Source organism: Heptranchias perlo, chromosome 3 (assembly GCF_035084215.1).
Source record: "Heptranchias perlo isolate sHepPer1 chromosome 3, sHepPer1.hap1, whole genome shotgun sequence".
NCBI classification, from domain to species: Eukaryota; Metazoa; Chordata; class Chondrichthyes; order Hexanchiformes; family Hexanchidae; genus Heptranchias; species Heptranchias perlo.
In genome coordinates this window covers 63710041-63730534 of record NC_090327.1, presented here as the reverse complement: position 1 = coordinate 63730534, position 20494 = coordinate 63710041, and the positions used below count along the sequence as shown (strand labels likewise).

Here is a 20494-nt window from a genome sequence, read left to right as displayed (position 1 = left end):
GAACCAGAACAGATAAGAGAAGTAAGCCTCAGGGAACATCTAGGCAATAGTGATCATAACATAACAAGGTTTAAAATAATGATTGAGCAAGACAAATAAGACAAAGACCAAAGTAATAGATTGAAAAAAAAGCTTATTTTGAGTGTAAGAGAACAGAACTAGAGAAGGTAAACTGGAAAAAAAAATTGACAGACAAAGAGATAGAATAGCAGTAAGAAATATTTAAAACTGTGATCAATAGAGTTTAGGAGAAATATATTCCTCTAAAAAGCAAGAACAAACTAGCCAATAATGAAACATCATGAACGAATGAAGAGTTTAGAATAAAATTGAAACTAAAGAAAAAGGCATACACTAAGTATATAGACATTAAAAGAAAGGATGACAAAAGGGAATATGAAGAGGTTAGGAAAGAAGTCAAAAAAAACAATTAGGAAAGCAAACAGGAACTATGAGATTAAATTATCAAGGAATATAAAAAGAAGTAGTAAAGTATTCTACAGACACATAAATAACAAAAGAAAAATCAGGGTGGGGATACGGCCACTAAGGGATGCACAAAATAAACTCACAGGTAATGACAGTGAAATGGGCAGGAATATTGAATAGATACTTTGCCTCAGTATTTAGCAGGGAGACTAACAAGGTGGGCACGACATTACAAGAGGAGATCAAAAAAGATATAAAGAGATTTAAGATAGAAAGGGGGGAGATAATTGATAAACTAATCAAACTTAGAGAGGATAAAACCCCTGGTCCAGATGGATTGCATCCGTGCATCTTAAAAGAAGTTAGGAAAGAGATAGCAGAGGCACTATTACATAAATATATATATAAATTCATTAGAAAAGGGAATAGTGCCAGAGGTCTGGCGAACAGCTAATGTTATTACTATATTTAAAAAGGGAGATAGAACAAGTCCAGTGAACTATAGACCAATTAGACAATGTCGGTGGTAGGAAAGATAATGGAATCTTTACTCAAAGATGTTTTAGAAAAACATGTAGAAGACAAAGATATAATAAAGTGTAGCACAGATTTCAGAAGGGAAAGTCATGCTTGACCAAACTTATTGAATTCTTTGAAGAAGCAACAATAAAAATTAGACAAGGGTTATGCAGTAGATGTAATTTCTAGAGGGAATAAATTGAAAAGCAGTGAAGTTATGTTAAACTTGTATAGAACCTTGGTTAGACCACTCTTGGAGTACTGTGAACAATTCTGGTCTCCATATTATAAAAAGGATATAGAAGCACTGGAGAAGGTGCAAAAAAGATTTTAGGATGATACCAGAACTGAGAGGTTATACCTATCAGGAAAGACTGAATAGGCTGGGGCTCTTTTCTCTAGAAAAGAGAAGACTGAGAGGTGACCTGATAGAGGGCTTTAAGATTATGAAAGGGTTTGATGTGATAGACGTAGAGAAGAAATTTCAACTTGCAGGGGAGGCCAGAACTAGGGGCCATAACTATAAGATAGTCACTAATAAATCCAATAGGGAATTCAGGAGAAACTTCTTTACCCAGAGAGTGGTTAGAATGTGGAACTTGCTACCACAAGGAGTAGTTGAGGCGACTAGCATAGATGCATTTAAGGGAAAGCTAGATAAACACATGAGGGAGAAAGGAATAGAAGGATATGCTGATAGGGTTAGATGAAGTAGGGAGGGAGGAGGCTTGTGTGCAGCATAAACATCAGCATGGACCTGTTGGGCCAAATGGCCTGTAATTCTATGTAATATATTTGGATTTTCAAAAAGCCTTTGATGATAAAGTACTGGATTGTAGACTCATGAGTAAGGTCAGAGCATATAGAGTCTCATGTCATCTTTGCTGCTTTTGCCAATCACCTTAAATCTATGTCCTCTGGTTTTTGACCTCTCCGCCAATGAGAACAGTTTCTCTCTATCTACTCTGTCCAGACCCTTCATGATTCTGAATACCTCTATCAAATTTCCTCTCAATCTGCTCTGCTCTAAGGAGAACAACCCCAGCTTCTCCAGTCTATGCACGTAATTGAAATCCCTCATCCCTGGAATCATTCTAGTAAATCTCTTCTACACCCACTCTAAGGCCTTCACATCCTTCCTAAAGTGCAGTGCCCAGAACTGGACACAGTACTCCAGCTGTGGCTGAACCAGTGTTTTATAAAGGTTCATCATAACCCCCTTGCTTTTCTACTCGATGCCACTATTTATAAAGCCCAGGATCCCGTATGCTTTCTTGACCACTTTCTCGACCTGCCCTGCCACCTTCAACAATTTGTGCACATATACCCCCAGAGCTCTCTGCACCCCTTTTAGAATTGTACCCTTTAGTTCATATTGCCTCTCCTCATTCTTCCTACTGAAATGTATCACTTCACACTTTTCTGCATTGAATTTCACCTGCCACGTGTCCGCACATTCCACCAGCCTGTCAGTGTCCTCTTGAAGTCTATCACTATCCTCCTTACTGTTCAATACCCTTCCAAGTTTTGTGTCATCAGCAAATTTTGAAATTGTGCCCTGTACACCAAAGTCCAAGTCATTAATATATGTCAAAAAAAGCAATGGTCCTAGTACCAACCCCTGAGGAACATCACTGTATACCTCGTACCAGTCTGAAAAACAACCATTAACCACTACTCTCTGTTTCCTATTACTTAGCCAATTTCGTATTCATGCTGCCACTGCCCCCTTTATTCCATGGGCTTCAACTTTGATGGCAAGCTTATTATGTGGCACTTTATCAAACGCCTTTTGGAAGTCCATATACACCACATCAACCATATTGTCCTCATCGAACTTCTCTGTTACCTCATCAAAAAACTCAATCAATTCGGTTAAACATGATTTGCCTTTAACACATCCACGCTGGCTTTCCTTTATTAATCCATGCTTGTCCAAGTTACTGTTAATTTTGTCCCAGATTATCGTTTCCAGAAGTTTCCCCACTACCAAGGTTAAACTGACCAGCCTGTAGTTGCTGGGTTTATTCTTACACCCTTGTTCAAAAAAGGCTGTAACATTTGTGATTCTCCAGTCCTCTGGCACCTCCCCCCGTACCTAAGGATGATTGAAAGATTCAGGCCAGTACCTCCGCAATTTCCACCCTTGCTTCCCTCAGCAACCTCGGATGCATCCCATCCGGACCGAGCGACTTATCTACTTTAAGTACAGCTAGTCTTTCTAGTACCTCCTCTTTTATCAATTTTTAGCCCATCCAGTATTTCAACTACCTCTTCACTAACTGTGAACAGTTCTGGTCTCCATATTATAAAAAGGATATCGAGGCACTAGAGAAGGTGCAAAAAAGATTTACTAGGATGATACCAGAACTGAGAGGATATACCTATCAGGAAAGATTGAACAGGCTGGGGCTCTTTTCTCTAGAAAAGAGATGGCTGATGGGTGACCTGATAGAGCTCTTTAAGATTATGAAAGGGTTTGATAGGGTAGACGTAGAGAAGATGTTTCCACTCGTGGGTGAGACTAGAACTAGGGATATAAGATAGTCACTAATAAATCCAATAGGGAATTCAGGAGAAACACCTTTACCCAGAGAATGGTTAGAATGTGGAACTTGTTACCACAAGGAGTAGTTGAGGCGACTAGCATAGATGCATTTAAGAGGAAGCTAGATAAACACATGAGGGAGAAGGGAATAGAAGAATATGTTGATGAAGTTAGATGAAGTAGGGAGGGAGAAGGCTCGTGTGCAGCATAAACAGCGGCATGGACCTGTGTGGCTGAATAGTCTGTTTCTGCGCTGTATGTTCGATGTAATTCTATGTAATATATTTGGATTTTCAAAAATCCTTTGATGATAATGTACTGGATTGTAGACTCATGAGTAAGGTCAGAGCATGTAGAGTGAGGGGACAGGTAGCAAAATGAATAGCAAGCTGGCAACAAAACAGAAAGCAGAGAGTAGGTGTTAAGGGTAACTACTCAGACTGGCAAAGGGTGGGAAGTGGTGTTCCAAAGGGATCAGTGCTGGGGCCACTGTTGTTCACAATTTACATTAAGGATTTGGACTCGGGAATCAGAAGTACAATTTCAAAATTTGCAGACATCACCAAATTGGGTGGTATAGTTAATACAAATGAAGAATGTGTCAAAATGCAAGAGGACGTTAATAAATTTGGAGAATAGGCATGTAATTGGCAAATGAATTTCAATATAGATAAGTGTGAGGTTAGTGCATTTTGATAGGGAGATTAAAGAAGGCCACATATTGCTTGGATAATAAGAGTCTAAATGGAGTAGAGGAGTAAAGGGATCTGGGGGTACAGATACACAAATCACCAGAAGTAGCAACGCAGGTTAATAAGACCATAAAAAAGGCAAACCAAGCACTGGGGTTCATTTCCAGAGGGATAGAATTGAAAAGTAGAGAAGTTTTGTTAAACTTGAATAGAACCTTGGTTAGACCACACTTGGAGAATTGTGCTCGGTTCTGGTCTCCATATTATAAAAAGGAAGAAGGTGCAAAGAAGATTCATAAGGATGATACCAGGACTGAGAGGATGTGCTTGTCAGCAAAGGCTCTTTCTTCTAGAAAAAAAGGAGGCTGAGGGATGTACTGATAGAGGTCTTTAAAATTATGAAAGGGTTTGATAGGGTAGACGTAGAGAAAACGTTCCCACTTGTGAGAATTCCAAAACTAGCGGTCATCAATGTAAGATAGTCAGTAATAAATCCAATAGAGAATTCAGGAGAAACTTCTTTACCCAAAGAGTGGTAAGAATTTGGAACGCCCTACCACAAGGAGTAGTTGAGGCGAATAGCATAGATGCATTTAAGGGGAGGCTAGATAAGCACGAGGGAGAAAGGAATAGAAGGGTGTACTGATAGGGTTCGATGAAGTAGGGAGGGAGGAGGCTCGTGTGGAACAAAAATGTCAGCATAGACCAGTTGGACCTAATGGCCTGTTTTTGTACTGTACACTTGATGTAATTCGATGAAGCTTTGCTGTTGTGATATATGCTCTTATCAAAACCTTTTGACTGTGCTGCAATGTACCATGCTTTGGAGCAGCTGTTATCCTATATGTCCTTAAATCTACAAGTTTCACTTACCAAATAACAATGTTAATATGTATTTATTCCGTAGCCAATGTCCATATGTTATTAATGTTTGTGCCAATAGAAACCATCTTTTGCAGCAGTTACCTATGTGTTATCATTTTGTTCAGTCCCTTAATCTTCTTATCACCCCAAAAAAGTGATGCTGCAGATTGCCTTGGCAATAAATGGTATCACAATACATTTGAGAGAGCATGCTGGCAAGATTTGATGCAGATTCCTGCTGAAATCTTTTATTCTGTAATTTATTGCCATGCATATTTATTTAGACTAAGGTTTTAGTGATATCAACATGGTACAAAGCCACAAATATTAATTTTCTAAAAGAATATATATACTGTGCACATGCAATAGCACCATATAATAACTCACTTATATGGGAAGCAGATTTTATTCCACATATATATGTGGGATGACATTCCAGCCAGAAATATTTTCCCATAAGCCACTAGCAGCTGAAAAAAAGACCAAACAGATTTGCATTCCCTTTCAGCACCAGTGAGCCTCAGCCATAATCAAGGAGCTCGCACCCAGTAACTGCACAATGTCATAGTAACTGCTGCACTGAAGAAAAGCACTACCACACCAGCCTAATACTCCACAACTGAAAGGTAGCTCGAAACTGGAACACTTATAATAAGAAATAGAATGCAAAGGAATTTGTTAAAAATGATCTTTATTCCACTCATAAGAGAGACCCATAAGACTTGCAACTTTGTGTTTATGAGTTTTGCAGTCTCATTCACTGGTACAATTAACTTCATTACCAGCTATTTGTCCGTATATCAAACTTTTGAAAATAAACAAGATCACATTCATTGTATATTGTTCGTCCAACAAGGTGATGGGATGGATCCTTTACTGAATGATGCTCACCATAGCCATTAGTCGATTTTTTAAAAAATTGACTAATTTTCTAACCATTATTAAAGTAACAGGCACACAGAACTTCATTTCAGCAATTCATTGGTAAACTTTCTCTTTAGATTCAACCTATAGTATTGTTAAACATTGTAATGCTAAATGCTTTGATTGGGATGAATGTTCGTTGAAGAGAATGTCAAGAATAGATGTACTAACATGGACCCAGGAGCATTTATCTGTAAGGTTGAGGGACATCCCAGTTAATCTCCCTAGAATTTAGGTAGCAACTTTGCACCAAAATCAAAACAAAAATGGCTTTATATATTGTATATAAACTTCTTAATTTCTACTCTTTAATCAATATCAACATACAGAAATGTATTTTGTAGGTGCCATAGGAATGGAAAGAGTGTGCACTTTGAAGACTGACTAAGTCAAATCTGAAAAGCTTGGTTGCAATGGGTTCCTGAATAAAAAGGGAACAGAAATCCATCCCTCTCCAAAATGGATTTGCTACAATGCAAATAAATAGTCTTATTGGTACTTTTTCACAGCACAATCTATTTGGCAGCGTGCTGCAGTAGAAGGGGTGGACATGGTTATTAATGTGGCACCAAACTTAATTCTGTCCTTTCATTAAGTTGGTGCATCTGCCACAACTATCACATCACACAATACCCCGCTTCTCAGGGGAGTGTGGTCGTGCAAATGTCCAATTTCCTTTGCTTTGTTAATATTTTTTTTAATGTTCCTATTGAATCAAATGTTCAATTATGCCACTCCTTCTTTTGTTTTTACATTTTTTTTATTTTTAATTCTCTGGTGTTATAACTGGAAATTACACATTGATGTAGACACAAGAGCTATGAAAAACTCATAACTGATAGAAAATAGATCCCTCCCATTACAAGTGCAAGGTGCATTTTTGTAAGGGGAGTCCCCAGTGCTCTTGCAGCTACAAGGATGAATGAATAATATTTAATGAGGAGAGGTTAAGAAAAAGAAAGGGAAAAATATAATAGAGGAGACTGGATCCAGGCATTCATCCCATGTATATCTAAATCCTCTAGAGTGCCATAGCTTTCCTCCATGCCCCACCAAAGGTTCTGCAGGGGGTTGCACCACAGTGAAAGAAAGAAAGACTTGCACTTATATAGCTCCTTTAATAACCTCAGAATGTCCCACTTTACAGCCAATGAAGTACTTTTGAAATGTAGTTACTGTTGTAATGTAGGAAAGGAAAACTATCAGTCCCTGTGTACAGTATTCCAAAGAGGAAGGCCATGTTCAAATAACCTTGACCAGTTTCACCCAGAGAGTCCTCTGAAATTCAACATGTTCCCATATGTAAGCAGGTAGACCATAATGATAGCACTGCCTGCAGCCACTTGAATAGGATACAGCGATGTACAGTGCAGATGAAATGATTAATAAGACAAGTCATGTCCCCATGTCTCCCACTGTAGTCACTTATTTTTACTTTGAATAAAATTCCCTGTATTTTTGAGCACTGGGAGGAAAGAGCTGAGGTATTTGTACAGTGCTGAGGAAGGCTGTGTCCTCCCTGGCTCTCCTCCACAATTCCAAAGCTTCAATGTGAAATTGCATTGGAATTTATGTAGATCAACTCATTAATATTTGGTGATTTGAATAACTAAAGACTGTTCAGAGGAACTGTGAAACCAGGTGTATTAATATCAATGCCAATTTACCAAAATAAAACAGAGCTTAACCCTGCAATAAGTGCATTACAACACACTAAGACTGAAGGCACCATTCAAATTTGACATTTGCTTTCTAAGAGCAAGTCCATTGATGTTAATCCTTTCTTCCATTGCTTTTTATTCATATTTTTGAAATCTGACAAGTAATGCTATATTCAGCAGCCTGGTGTTGCTTTGTGGCATTGTATTTTATTCAGAATTTTGGCTTTGTCACATTTTGTAATTCAAATAACAGTACTCTAAATATTGAACTAAACATGAACAGCACGAAAAGTGTTTGGAGGCTATATGTTATTGTTCTAGCACCACCAGTAATTAGCATTAGCACTGAACAGAGTTTTGCCTGTTAAAGCTACTCCTGAAATCCGAATGATTTGGGCACATTTTTCTAAGACCTACAATACAAATCAGGTGACACGTGTGGATTATATCTCATTATTAACAGTCTGATGTGGGGAGGTTCAGTGTTGGGATCTCTTCCATGCTAGGAGTGCTTGTATAGTATTATGTCGGAACATGACATTCAAAAAATAAATTACTACTCTAGCGTTGTGATTCTTCACTTTAATAGTCCATTTTAGTGGTCCTAAAATGACACCATAGTCCCTAGCTTTATGCAATAATGAATATGTGGACTAATTTAAAGTATTGATTCATGTTGATCAGGCTGTTAAAACGGTATACAGGATCTGTGGCTTTATAAATAGAGACATAGAGTACAAAAGTAAAGAAGTTATGTTAAATCTTTTTAAATCACTAGTTAGGCCTCAGCTAGAGTATTGTGTCCAATTCTGGGCACTGCACTTTAGGAAGGATGTCAAGGCCTTGGAGAGGGTGCAGAGAAGATTTACCAGAATGGTACCATGGATGAGGGAATAAACATAATTAAGAGACACTGGATTAAAGCCCCAGTATACCACGCACTAGATCAAAAAGCACAGTTAGTGTGATAGTTTTGAAGTAACATCCCCTTCCCACCAGGGCTGGTTATAACAAGATGAATGCTTACTTACAGAGTGACCTTGCAAGTTCAGATCAAGGCATGCAGTGCTTTGAATGCCACACTTATTTCTGACATTGAAAACCAAACACATGCCAATGATGAGATTAAAATCTTACTACATAGCGAATAAAGTTTCCCAATGAAGGGAATCAACATGTGTGGCACTGCCACTGTGCTAAATGGGATAGATTCAGAACAGATCTAGCAGCTCAAAACTGGGCATCCATGACGCACTGTGGGCCATCAGCAGCAGCAGAATTATATTCCAGCACAATCTGTAACCTCATGGCCCGGCATATCCCTCACTCTACCATTACCAACAAGCCAGGGGATCAACCCTGGTGCAATGAGGAGTGTAGAAGAGCATGCCAGGAGCAGCACCAGGCGCACCTAAAAATGAGGTGCCAACCTGGTGAAGCTACAACACAGGACTACATGCATGCTAAACAGTGGAAGCAACATGCTATAGACAGAGCTAAGCGATTCCACAACCAACGGATCAGATCAAAGCTCTGCAGTCCTGCCACATCCAGTCGTGAATGGTGGTGGACAGTTGAACAACTAACGGGAGGAGGAGGCTCTGTAAACATCCCCATCCTCAATGATGGCAGAGTCCAGCACGTGAGTGCAAAAGACAAGGCTGAAGCGTTTGCAACCATCTTCAGCCAGAAGTGCCGAGTGGATGATCCATCTCGGCCTCCTCCCGATATCCCCACCATCACAGAAGCCAGTCTTCAGCCAATTCAATTCACTCCACGTGTTATCAAGAAACGGCTGAGTGCACTGGATACAACAAAGGCTATGGGCCCCGACAACATCCCGGCTGTAGTGCTGAAGACTTGTGCTTCAGAACTAGCTGCGCCTCTAGCCAAACTGTTCCAGTATGGCTACAACACTGGCATCTACCCGACAATGTGGAAAATTGCCCAGGTATGTCCTGTCCACAAAAAGCAGGACAAATCCAATCCGGCCAATTACCGCTCCATCAGTCTACTCTCAATCATCAGCAAATTGATGGAAGGTGTCGTCGACAGTGCTATCAAGCGGCACTTACTCACCAATAACCTACTCACCGATGCTCAGTTTGAGTTCCACAGGACCACTTGGCTCCAGACCTCATTACAGCCTTGGTCCAAACATGGACAAAAGAGCTGAATTCCAGAGGTAAGATGAGAGTAACTGCCCTTGACATCAGGGCAGCATTTAACCAAAGGAGCCCTAGTAAAATTGAAGTCAATGGGAATCAGGGGGAAAACTCTCCAGTGGCTGGAGTCATACCTAGCACAAAGGAAGATGGTAGTGGTTGTTGGAGGCCAATCACCTCAGCCCCAGGACTTTGCTGCAGGAATTCCTCAGGGCAGTGTCCTAGGCCCAACCATCTTCAGCTGCTTCATCAGTGACCTTCCCTCCATCATAAGGTCAGAAATGGGGATGTTCGCTGATGATTGCACAGTGTTCAGTTCCATTCGCAACCCCTCAGATAATGAAGCAGTCCGTGCCCGCATGCAGCAAGACCTGGACAACATCCAGGCTTGGGCTGATAAGTGGCAAATAACATTCGCACCAGACAAGTGCCAGGCAATGACCATGTCCAACAAGAGAGAATCTAACCACCTCCCTTTGACATTCAATGGCATTACCATCAACATCCTGGGGGTCACCATTGACCAGAAACTTAACTGGACCAGCCATATAAATACTGTGGCTACAAGAGCAGGTCAGAGGCTGGGTATTCTGCAGTGAGTGACTCACCTCCTGACTCCCCAAAGCCTTTCCACCATCCACAAGGCATAAGTCAGGAGTGTGATGGAATACTCTCCACTTGCCTGGATGAGTGCAGCTCCAACAACACTCAAGAAGCTTGACACCACCCAGGACAAAGCAGCCTGCTTGATTGGCACCCCATCCACCACCCTAAACATTCACTCCCTTCACCACCGGCACACTGTGGCTGCATTGTGTACCATCCACAGGATACACTACAGCAACTCGTCAAGGCTTTTTCAACAGCACCTCCCAAACCCGCAACCTTTGCCACCTCGAAGGACAAGGGCAGCAGACACATGGGAACTCCACCACCTGCACGTTACCCTCCAAGTCACTCACCATCCCGACTTGGAAATAAATTGCTGCTCCTTCATCGTCGCTGGGTCAAAATCCTGGAATTCCCTTCCTATCAGCACTGTGGGAGAACCTTCACCACACGGACTGCAGCGGTTCAAGAAGGCGGCTCACCACCACCTTCTCAAGGGCAATTAGGGATGGGCAATAAATGCTGGCTTTGCTAGCGACACCCACATCCCATGAACGAATTTAAAAAAAGGCAACTCTGCTACAACACCTTCAGTTTCAAGGGATTTTGGGTTAAATGTAATCCAATGCAATGGAGAGTACTCCTTTTAGATTAAGAAATTAAAATTGGTGGTGATAGTAAGTATAACTGGTGCTGATCTGATGCAATATAACCTGGCAGCATTTAAAGTGGTTATGGAGAGCTAACATTTAAAAAGACTCGCCAAAAACAGTCAAGTTAGCATTTAAAGAAAATTGTGAAAAGACATTCAGGCGTTTTTTTATTATGCATTTTGTTTTTCTTTCAAAATACAGGAGTTTACTGTTAATGTTTTTAATCTTGCAGAGAATGAATTTCAGGATTACCTGTTAAAGCAGACATTGATACGTAGATACAGTGAAAAGCTTGGACACCGTGAAGCACCAGAGAACTGTAACAGTAAACCGACAAAGGTGAGCCGTAGTGTCTTCATTAGGTATTTCTGTCGCAGATATGTTCTGTGGTGCAGTGATACCCTCACATCTCTAAGGTCCTAAAAAAAGTTTTTATTTAACTAGGATTACTTTACAATTTGCTGTACAACACAATTAGAGGCTGTTAATTGGCTTTCATAGAATCATAGAATGATACAGCACAGAAGGAGGCCATTCGGCCCATCGTGTCTGTGCCGGCTCTTTGGTAGAGCTATCCAATTAGTCCACTCCCCTGCTCTTCCCCATAGCCCTGTAAATTTTTTCCCTTCAAACATTGATACAATTCCATTTCGAATCTGTTTCCACCACCCTTTCAGGCAGAGCATTCCGGATCACAACAACTCGCTGCGTAAAAAAAATGTTTTCCTTATGTCGCCTCTGGTTCTTTTGCCAATCCCCTTAAATCTTTGTCCACTGGTTACTGGCCCTTCTGCCACTGGAAATATTTTCTCCTTATTTACTGTATTAAAACCGTTCATGATTTTGAACACCTCTATCAAATCTCCTCTTAACCTTCCCTGATCTAAGGAGAACAACCCCAACTTCTCCAGTATCTCCACATAACTGAAGTCCCGTATCCCTGGTACCATTCTAGTAAATCTCTTCTGCACCCTCTCTAAGGCCTTGACATCCTTCCTGAAGTGAGGTGCCCAGAATTGAACAAAATACTCCAGCTGAGGCGAACCAGTGTTTTATAAAGGTTTAGCATAACTTCCTTGCTTTTGTACTCTATGCCTCTATTTATAAAGCCCAGGATCCCATATGCTTTTTTAACAGCCTTCTCAACTTGTCCTGCCATCGTCAAAGATTTGCGTATGTGCACCCCCAAGTCTCTCTATTCCTGCACCCCCTTTAAAATTGTACCATTTAGTTTGTATTGTCTCTCCTCATTCTTCCTACCAAATTGCATCACTTCACACTTCTCTGCATTAAATTTCATCTGCTATGTGTCTGCCCATTTCACCAGTCTGTCTGTCCTCCTGAAGTCTGTTACTATCCTTCACATTGTTTACTACATTTCTGAGTTTCATGTCATCTGCAAACTTTGAAATTATGCCCTCTATACCTAAGTCCAGGTCATTAATATATATCAAAAAGAGCAGTGGTCCTAATACTGACCTTAAGGGAATGCCACTTCCTTCCAGTCTGAAAAACAACCTTTCACCACTATACTCTGCTTTCTGTCCCCTAGCCAATGTTGTACCCACGCTGCCACTGTCCCTTTAATCCCACTGGCTTTAATTTTGCTAACACATCTATTATGTTGTACTTTGTCACATGCCTTTTGAAAGTCCATATACACATCAACCGCAGTACCCTCATCAACCATCTCCGTTACTTCATCAAAGAACTCAATCAAGTTAGTTAAACACGATTTGCCTTTAACAAATCTGTGCTGACCTTCATTTATTAGCTCATTCTTTTCCAAGTGCTAATTAATTTTGTCCCAGATCATTGTCTATCAACGTTTCCCCACCACCGACGTTAGGCTGAATGGCCTATAATTTCCGGGTATATCCCTGTCCCCTTTTTTGAATAGGGGTGTAACATTTGCAATCCACCAGTCCTCTGGCACCACCCCCATTTCTAAGGAGGATTGGAAGATTGTGGGCAGAGCCTCCGCAATTTCTATCTTTATTTCCCTCAGTAACCCAGGTTGTATCCCATCCGGACCGGTAACTTTTCTACTTTGAGTACTGCCAAACTTTTCAATATCTCCTTTTTATCTATTTTTATCTTATCCAATATTGCTACTAACTCCTCTTTTACTGTTACATTGGCAACATCCTCTTCTCTAGTGAAGACAGATGCAAAGTATTCATTTAGTACCTCAGCCAAGCCCTCTGCCTCCACAAGAAGATCTAATTTTTGGACCCTAATCGGCCCTACTGTTCCTTTGACTACCGTTTCACTATTTATATGTTTATAAAGGACTTTTGGGTTCCCTTTTATGTTAGCCACTAATCTATTTTCATACTCTCACTTTGCCCCTCTTATTTCCTTTTTCAGATCTCCTCTGTACTTTCTGTATTCAGTTTTGTGATCTACTGTATTATGAACCTTACATTTGTCATAAGCCTCCTTTTTCTGTTTCAAATCTCTATATCTTTAGTCATCCAGGGAGTTCTAGCTTTGGATGCCCTTCCTTTCTCCCTCACGGGAATGTGTCTACTCTATACCTGAACCATCTCCTCTCAGAAGGCATCCCATTGTTCAATTACTGTTTTGCCTACCAATTTTTGATTCCAATCTACATGGGCCAGCTCCCTTTTCAACTCACTAAAATTAACCCTCCTCCAGTTAAGTATTTTTACTCTTGATTGTCCCTTGTGCTTTCCCATAACTATTCCCCAAATGCTCCCCCACTGAAACATGCTCCTCGTGCCCCATTTCATTCACCAGAACTAGATCCAGCATGGCTTCCTTCCTCATTGGGCAGGAAACACACTGTTCAAGAAATTTCTCTAGTACACATTTCAGGAATACCTCCCCCTCTTTGCCCTTTACATTGTTGCTATCCCAGTCTATATTGGGATAATTGAAGTCCCCCATTATCACTACTGTATAGTTCTTGCATATTTCTGTAATTTGCCTGCAAATTTTCTCCTGTAACTCCTTCCCACTATTTGGTGGCCTATAGTACACACCCAGTAATGTAATAGCTCCTCTATTGTTCCTTAATTCTAACCAAATAGATTCTGTCTTTGACCCCTCGACTACATCATCCATTTCCAGTGCTATAATAGCTTCTTTGATCATTACTGCCAACCCTCCCGCCTTTCTTTCCTTGCCTAACTTTCCTGAATACCTTGTAGCCAGGAATATTAAGTACCCAATCCTCCCCTTCTTTGATCCAGGTCTCTGTTATTGCCATTATATTATAGTCACATTAGAAACATAGAAAATAGGAGCTGGAGTAGGCCATTCGGCCCTTCAAGCCTGCTCCACTATTCAATATGATCATGGCTGAACCTCTATCTCAATACCATATTCCTGCTCTCTCCCTATACCACTTGATGCCTTTTGTGTATAGAAATCTATCCTTCGTAAATATATTCAGTGACTTGGCATCCACAGCCTTCCACAGAATTCCACAGGTTCACCACCCTCTGAGTGAAGAAATTTCTCCTCATCTCAGTCTTAAATGTCCTACCCCGTATCCTGAGACTGTGACCCCCTCGTTCTGGACCCCCCAGCCAGGGGAAACATCCTCCCTGCATCCAGTCTGTCTAGCCATGTCAGAATTTTATATGTTTCAATGAGATCCCCTCTCATTCTTCTAAACTCTAGTGAATACAGGCCAAGTCGACCCAATCTCTCCTCATACGACAGTCCTGCCATCCCAGGAATCAGTCTGGTGAACCTTCGCTGCACTCCCTCTATGGCAAGTATATCCTTTCTTAGGTAAGGAGACCAAAACTAACCCTAACCCTAACCCTAATGCACACAATACTCCAGGTGTGGTCTTACCAAGGCCCCGCATAACTGCAGTAAGACATCCTTGCTCCTGTACTCAAATCCTCTTGCTATGAAGGCCAACATACTATTTGCCTTCCTAACTGCTTGCTGCACCTGCACGTTTGCTTTCAGTGACTGGTGTACAAGGACACCCAGGTCCCTTTCTACATCAACATTTCCCAATCTATCACCATTTAAATAATACTCTGCCTTTCTGTTTTTCCTTCCGAAGTGGATAACTTCACATTTATTCACGTTATACTGCATCTGCCATGTATTTGCCCACTCACTCAACTTGTCTAAATTGCCTTGAAGCCTCTTTGCATCCTCCTCACAACTCACGATCGCACCTAATTTTGTGTCATCAGCAAACTTGGAAATATTACATTTGGTTCCCTTATCCAAATCATTGATATATATTGTGAATAGCTGGGGCCCAAGCACTGATCCCTGTGGTACCCCACTAGTCACTGCCTGCCAGCCCGAAATAGACCCATTTATTCCTACTCTCTGATTCCTGTCTGTTAACCAATTTTCAATCCATGCCAGTATATTACCACCAATCCCATGTGCTTTAATTTTGAACACTATCCTCTTATGTGGGACTTTATCAAAGACCTTCTGAAAATCCAAATAAACCACATCTACTGGTTCTCCCTTATCTATTCTACCAGTTACATCCTCAAAAAACTCCAGTAGATTTGTCAAACATGATTTCCCTTTCATTAATCCATATTGACTTTGTCTAATCCCATTGATATTTTCTAAGTGTCCTGTTATCACATCCTTTATAATAGACTAGCATTTTCCCAACTACTGATGTTAGGCTGACCGGTCTATAGTTCCCTGTTTTCTCTCTCCCTCCTTTTTTTAAATAGTGGGGTTATATTTGCCACTCTCCAATTTGGCGACTTGAGCCTGCAGCTCACAAACCTTATTTACCATTCTACGTGCATTTACTCACATGCGCTCCAAACCTATCTTAGATTGCCTCGCATTTGGCCCCTGTCTGATCCCTCCTATTTCTGAACTATTCTTTACTCTAGTGCTATTTGTCTCTCCCAGTCCTCTGTGCATCTTGTTTCTCCTCTCTAATGTTTCATCCTGGTGCCCATCCCCCTGCCAAATGAATTTAAACCCTCCCCCTCAGCACTCGTTAACCTCCCCGTGAGTACATTGGTTCCAGCTCTGTTTAGGTCCCACCCGTCCATCTTAAACAGTTCCCTCCTTCCCCAGAACTGGTCTCAATACCCCAGGGATCTGAAGCCCTCCCTCCTGTACCATTTTTCCAGAATTAACCTGTCTTATCCAACTATTCCTATACTCACTAGTGTGTGGCACTTGGATTAATCCAGAGATTACTACCTTTGAGGTCCTGCTTTTCAACTTCCTCCCTAGCTCCTAAAACTCTGATTGCAGAACCGCAACCCTTTTCCTTCCTATGTCATTGGTTCCTACTTGGACCACAACGTCTGATGGTTCCCCTCCCCTCCTCAAAATATTCTGCCCCTCTCAGTGATGTCCTTTACCCTGGCACCAGAGAGGTAACACACCATGTGTGACTCACGTCGGTGGTTACAGAAATGCCTGTCTGTCCCCTTTATTTACAGTTTGTTCATTTTCTATTTTTAGAGATGCACAAATGTGATTGTAGCAATTCTCTTTCTGCTATTTTAAGAGGTGTTAACCTATTTGAAATAAATGAGTTTGTTCCTCTGTTAAAATAGTGGACAGGCCAGTGTTATACGAAAGTGTTATAGGTTTCTCTACTAATATCATCAAACAGTAAATTCTAGGTTATAAATTCTTGCCATATTGAGGATAGGCTTGATGTTAAAGAGCAAGATTGATAATCCAACTTTCAGGTTATCCTACCCTTAATTTGACAGAACTGCACTGATCAAGTGCGTTATTTTCAGTTAATTGCATTATGTGTGAGAACTTACCCCTTTCTCCCTTTGCCTACTTTTTAAGTTTTTATCAGATTTCCTATGCATTTGCTGTCTGTATAAGGCTTGCTCCTCTTGTATTTTCCAGTGTTACTTCTGCAAAATTCTGATTATTGGCTGTTGCAAAGAAAATCAAAATTTAAAAAAAATGGAGTTGGTCTTCCACCACAAACTTGCACTCAGTTGTTAGGGAGGGAACCTGCCAAAGAGAGCAGGAAAAGCACTGGAAGTTGCAGCAAGAATTGTTTATATGTATTTTCCGATGACAGATATACCAATGACCTGCTTTTCTATTTTTTAATAACTACAGCTGGCCAGGATTGCATTTTTTTTAAATAAAGCCCATAAATCGTTCATTTTATTGCCGCATATTGCAAAGCAATTTTATCCTTTAGCGGCTGCATCCAAATTGTACACATTTTCAATGTGCCGCAGAAATTAGTTTAGTTCGGAGGATCTTCATGTTTGTGTGTCAGAGTCTTCATTCATTTAGAACAGAAGAGATTTTCATTCTCAGAAAAGCTACTAAAATAGAAAGCTTAGTCGGGTCAATCTGACCTGATTTATCTTTCCCCCAGATATTATAAATCCACTCTTTCGTCTATTCACCACAATGCAATGTTTTGTGAGATTAAAGATTTATTATTGTTATACACAGCCAAATCAAATTTAGAATAACTTGTGAGATGGATGCAGCAAGAAAACAGATCACACTGATGCTAATTCTACCCACTATAAAATACAACAGTTGTGTCTTTTGATAATTTAATTTATGAAGGCCAGTTGTTAAAATCACTGTAAGTGCCACACGTGAACTACTGAAAGAAAATGAATAAATGGTATATATATTGGTTTAACAGCACATAATATAGTGTGTTGGGGAGTTCTTTCTCTCAATAGACCATAGTAATCAAAAGTAATGAACCTATTATGCGTAGGGCCTCAGAGAGCATCATATTGCCATATGAGTGCAGCACACAAAAGGTTTATTAAAGGAAATTAAGGTCCATCATAGCCACACCTGCTCCCCTATTATAAATCTAATACAGGTCACTGCTTTCAATCACAACACAACATTAGATAAAAGAGTCATGTTTCCCATTTAAACTAAGGTAACAGCACATCCTGTTCACTCAGTTCCTTTCTGAGAAGGCAAAAATTAGAGATGACCTTCATCCAGCAATGACTCAGACAGGTTTGGTGAAAACAATACATAACAGTACAAAACTATTATGCAAAAGTCTTTGTTTTATTTATTATTATTAATTTATGGTAAGATGAGAGCCAGAAATCATGGATGATAGTTGCCACTAACATCTCTCACCATGTTACAGATGGATACAGACAGTGAGGAAAAAAGACTGCGCACACGCTCTAAAGGATCTAGAGGTGAGTTGTTGAATAGGTCTTAAATCACTTTGCTCCATACAAAAGAAAACAGATCAGTTCCTGTGGCGAACTCCTGATGGGTTGGCACTGCATTAATATTGGCTTTTCCAAATGTGATACATTCATCAGAAAGTCTACTCAACAGAAGTGAGGTAGTGGGGTGATTTTACCATATACTGTACTGTCAAGTTTAATAAGGACAAATAATGGGCCACATAAAAGCTTTTTTTTTGTAGATGCTCTTTAAAAATGTATGTAAAAGTTTATTTTATTTTTGAACCTTAGCTATAAATAATTTTACTCGCTATGAGTGCAATTGCTGGCATATTGACCATAATATTGAAAGAAATTACTTTTGATGATGATGAGTGTACCACTTGATTTTTGAATAATGTTCAAACTGCTGGCAATGACTACCAGCAGGTAAAGTAGTTCCTGCTGGGATTAACACTGGATAATGATTTAGCATTGAAGAGCTAAAAGAAGGCAATTGACAGAGTGGGATGGTGAAATTATCAACCTGTCTCCTGGATTTACAATTTTCCAGTATAAGCAGTATATGCAGTATATGCACTTTGTTAGTGCATCGCTGAATTTAGAAATAAATGATCATTGCTTCTCTGACTCAACTGCAGCCCTGTCCCCAGTGAGACAGCTGTACAATGTGAGGGGTGAATGGGGGTGGGGGGCTGGTGGAATCTGTCACAAAAACATTTAATTTGTTGCAACCTGCACTTACTGTTTGGGTGAAGTTTCTGTTATCTCTTTACTGCCAATGGTAGCTCCATAAAATGTCCCTCACACTGTCAGACATAGCCCTGCAGTTGATACAAATGTAGAATTCTATCAGTTACTCTCAGCAGGTCAAAGTGCTGCAGGTCAGTTGATCTACTGCAGGCCCAGATAAATACGCAGGTCAGTCGGGTTCACAGAAGGGATTTCTAAATCCATCTAAAGCCAGTTTTACTCACAGTCACACAGAGTCCAGCAATGAATAGAGTGCTGGAGTGTCATTCATGGGGTTCTGGATTGACTGAGATTTGAACTCAATTTTGGGCCCTACTTAGCCAAGGTGCCAGATGGAATATGAATCGGGAATGTACCACTACCACAGCTGGAATTAGAAAAGTGTGGAATTACAATGATAAAGAAAGGGGACAATAAAATGGTGATCATTTTTCAACTGGTCAAAAATTTTGATCCAATTTTTTTGCTTCATCATGCTTATGTATGAGCATTTTAATTGAACCCCAAAGTATCCATATGGCTCTTTTGGCTTTTATGTACAAATTTCAGACTCCATTTACACTACAAAGCTGTTTTGCTTTGCATCAATGCTAATAGGTTGTAGTCTAATTCTGGAATCAAGTTAGGCCTCATATTTCAGCATCAATCTGAAATGAGAACCGCTTTGCACCATATTGTACAGTTGTATTTCATGCTCCTTGCAGAGACGTGGTTGCAATGTGACCAAGGTTGGGAACTGAATATTCAGGGGTAACTGACATTTTGGAAGGATAGGAAGAAAGGAAAAGGTGGTAGGGTAGCTCTGTTAATAAAGGATGAAATTAGTACAGTAGTGAGAAATTATCTTGGCTCAGAAGATCAAGATGTAGAATCAATTTGGGTGGAGGTAAGAAATAGCATGGGTAAGAAATCACTGGTGGGAGTAGTCTATCGGCCCCCTAACAGTAGCTACACTGTAGGGCAACATATAAATCAAGAAATAATGTGGGCTTGTAAAAAAGGTAATGCAATAATCTTGGGTGATTTTAACTTTCATACAGATTGGACAAATCAAATTGGCAAAAGTAGCCCTGAGGATGAGTTCATAGAGTGTATTCGGGACTGTTTCTTAGAACAATACATTGTGAAACCAACCAGGGAACAGGCCATTTTAGATCTGGTAATGGATAATGACACAGAATTAATTAATGACCTCAAAGTAAAGGATCCCTTAGGAAACAGTGATCATAATATGATAGAATTTCACATCCAGTTTGAGAGCAAGGATCTTGGATCTGAAACTACTGTATTAAACCTAAATAAGGGCAATTACAATGGCATGAGGACAGAGGTGGCTAAAGTGGACTGAGAAAACAGATTAGAAGGTATGACAGTGGATAAGCATTGGCAGACATTTAAAAAGATATTTTATGACTCTCAACAAAAATATATCCCAGTAAGGAGGAAAGACTCTACGAGAAGGGTATACCAACCATGGCTAACTAAGGAAGTTAAGGATGGTATCTAGTTAAAAGAAAACGCATACA

General features: G+C 40.3%; 1 protein-coding gene across 1 annotated transcript in view; it reads left to right on the top strand.

Moving 5' to 3' along the window:
- The window catches only part of st18 (ST18 C2H2C-type zinc finger transcription factor), a 202032-nt gene that overhangs the window by 88868 nt on the left and 92670 nt on the right, over positions 1 to 20494 (top strand). The window contains exons 2-3 of the mRNA XM_067975540.1: positions 11297 to 11403; positions 18167 to 18221. Coding sequence (XP_067831641.1) covers positions 11297 to 11403; positions 18167 to 18221 — 162 coding nt within the window. The remainder of the gene's footprint in view (positions 1 to 11296; positions 11404 to 18166; positions 18222 to 20494) is intronic.